Source organism: Mustela putorius, unplaced genomic scaffold (genome assembly GCF_011764305.1).
Source record: "Mustela putorius furo isolate JIRA1106 unplaced genomic scaffold, ASM1176430v1.1 tig00003834_pilon_pilon_pilon, whole genome shotgun sequence".
In the NCBI taxonomy this organism is placed as follows: domain Eukaryota; kingdom Metazoa; phylum Chordata; class Mammalia; order Carnivora; family Mustelidae; genus Mustela; species Mustela putorius.
Genome location: NW_025421987.1, coordinates 73,247,421 through 73,249,946, shown reverse-complemented (window position 1 = coordinate 73,249,946; position 2,526 = coordinate 73,247,421). Strand labels below are relative to the sequence as shown.

The following is a 2,526-nucleotide window of genomic DNA, read 5'->3' as shown; positions in this document are numbered from 1 at the left end:
AATTCCAAAATACAGCGGTCTCCAAGGCTTTTAGAAGATAGCTTATGATTCTCTGGTAATTTTTTTTTAGTAAATAAGAGAAATAATTATGCAAAAGTTTATTTTTGAAGGTACTATAAGAAATTTTAAAAATCCAAAATTAGTTAATTATAGGTAATATGACTAGAGGTAAACCTCCGAATTTCCTTCTGAAAAGTGCGTCTTGGTCTTCCGCTGTCTTTAAGAACATCTGAAAAATAACACAGAGCACAGTGTACCTACAGTATAAACTGATAGTGGAGAGATCATTTAATCCTCTCCAAACAAAACAAAATCACCTTAGCTTCTGAAAGAGAGGTGGTGATCTTTCCTTCCCTTCAAACAAACAACCCCTATGGAAGGAGACTGCCTACCTTCCTTGGCATTACATTCCAGAATACCGTGATTTTGCTACTTAAGAAATGCTTTCTAATTCGTCTTAAATGTGTCTGCTTTTGGTAGATCTTTAATAGAATACCTATTGATTTTCTCCTCAGATTTCTCTTTTCAGATTAAATAATTGCAGTTCCCTTCTTCCATTATAGCCATTTGCCAAACCTTAGTATTATTACTACACACTTAACCTTAATCTGGTATAGATACAAGATTATACACACACAAGAATCATGCACCACAGCAGTGTCAGTGTTTATGATGTATTTACTAGGTCTTTTCCTGCTAGGCCTTTTTTACCACATCAGTTTCTTCTACTAACATTGACGACAGGTTTTTGTTCAATGAAATACCTAGTGTTCCCTTTCTCTTTTACGTGTATTTTTATATTGCACGCATCTTTTTTTTTTTTTTTTTAAGATTTACTTATTTATTTATCTGACAGAGAGAGACACAGCAAGAGGGGGAACACAAGTAGGGAGTGTGGGAGAGGAAGAAGCAGGCTTCGTGCTGAGCAGAGAGCCCGATTCAGGGTTCGATCCCAGGACCGTGAGATCACGACACGAGCAGAAGGCAGATGCTTAACGACTGAGCCACCCAGGCCCCCTGCATGCATCTTTATAAATGCTGGGGTTAAGAATCTGTGGCTTAGCGTTCCTCAGTCCACACTTGTGCAGGAAGCTGCAGCCAGATCCGCACTGGAACCCTGTTTTGCAACCAATATGACAATGAGGTCACTGTATGGAGCACTCAGGGCAGGATTCATCCAATTGAGTAGGCAGTGGAAGTTGTCAAACAAGATTCAGCCACAGTTGGTTTGAAATCAAAACCTCATGCCGTGTTGGTTGCATTGAAGACAGCACAGTCAGAGCTTGTAACTCAGCAGAAAAATATTCTCCATGTGGACAAGCATATTGGTATGTCAGTTACAGGACTTACTGCCGATGCTAGACTGTTCTGTAATGTTATGCTCCAGGAGAGTTTGGATTCCAGATTTGTATTTGACACACCTCTTCCTGGGTCTCATCTTGTATCTCTAATTGGAGGCAAGACCCAGACACCAACACAACAATATGGCCAGAGACCATATGGTGTTGGACTGCTTATTGCTGGTTATGATGATATGGGCCCTCACATTTTCCATACCTGTCCATCTGCTAACTATTTTGACTATAGAGTCCTGTCCATTGGAGCCCGTTCTCTCTCAGCTTGTACTTACCTGGAAAGACACATCTCTGGGTTTATGGAATGCAATTTGAATGAACTGGTTAAACGTGTTCTGCATGTCTTACAAGGGACACTTCCTGCAGAACAGGACCTAACTACAAAGAATGTTTCCATTGGAATTGTTGGTAAAGACTTGGGAGTTTATGATGATGATGTATCTCCATTCCTGGAAGATCTTGAAGAAAGACCACAGTGAAGGGCACAGCCTGCTCAACCTGCTGATGAACCTGTAGAAAGGGCTGATGAACCGATGCAACATTAAGTCATAAACCAGTCTATATGCGTATTATCAAGCCTGTAAGAATGCAGGAGCACTACTGGTGATTATAATCTATACTGTGAACCAAAAGATGCAGGGTCGTCCTATGGTATGTTTTGGGAATCAGTCCATGTGTGTTTTTTCCCAAGCAACTTGTCTGAAATCATATAATGGTGTGTGCATTTTTCTTTGACAGGCTCTATACCATCATTTTCTAGAAAGTATAGTTATCTGTACTACTGTTTTTATATGAAGAACATAGTGTCTTTGTGGTTTTAAAGACAACTGTGAGGGGGCACCTTGGGTGGCTCAATGGGTTAGTGGGTTAGGCCTCTGCTTTCGGCTTGGGTAATGATCTTGGGGTCCTAGTATTGAGCCCTGCATTGAGCTGACTGCTCAGCGGGGAGCCTGCTTCCCTCTCTCTCTGCCTGCTTCTCTGCCTACTTGTGATTTCTTTGTCAAATAAATAAATAAAATAAAAAAAAATGAAGACAACTGTGAAATAAAATTGTTTCATCTGCCTGGGGGGAGTAATGTGTGGCTTATTGTTATTCTACATAAATTCTTGATGCCTAAAAATGATTTTTTTTCTTTTGATGTGACTCAGGTGGGAAGAAAACTTCAAAGCT

At 40.2% G+C, this 2,526-nt stretch overlaps 1 protein-coding gene across 1 annotated transcript; it reads left to right on the top strand.

The window, feature by feature from the left end:
• Positions 1-946: 946 nt before the first annotated feature.
• LOC101691417 (proteasome subunit alpha type-1-like) lies at positions 947-2,223 on the top strand. The gene has a single exon (XM_013058351.2). It carries the CDS (start codon positions 1,331-1,333, stop codon positions 1,832-1,834), a length of 504 nt encoding a protein of 167 aa, XP_012913805.2. The 5' UTR covers positions 947-1,330; the 3' UTR covers positions 1,835-2,223.
• Positions 2,224-2,526: the final 303 nt, after the last annotated feature.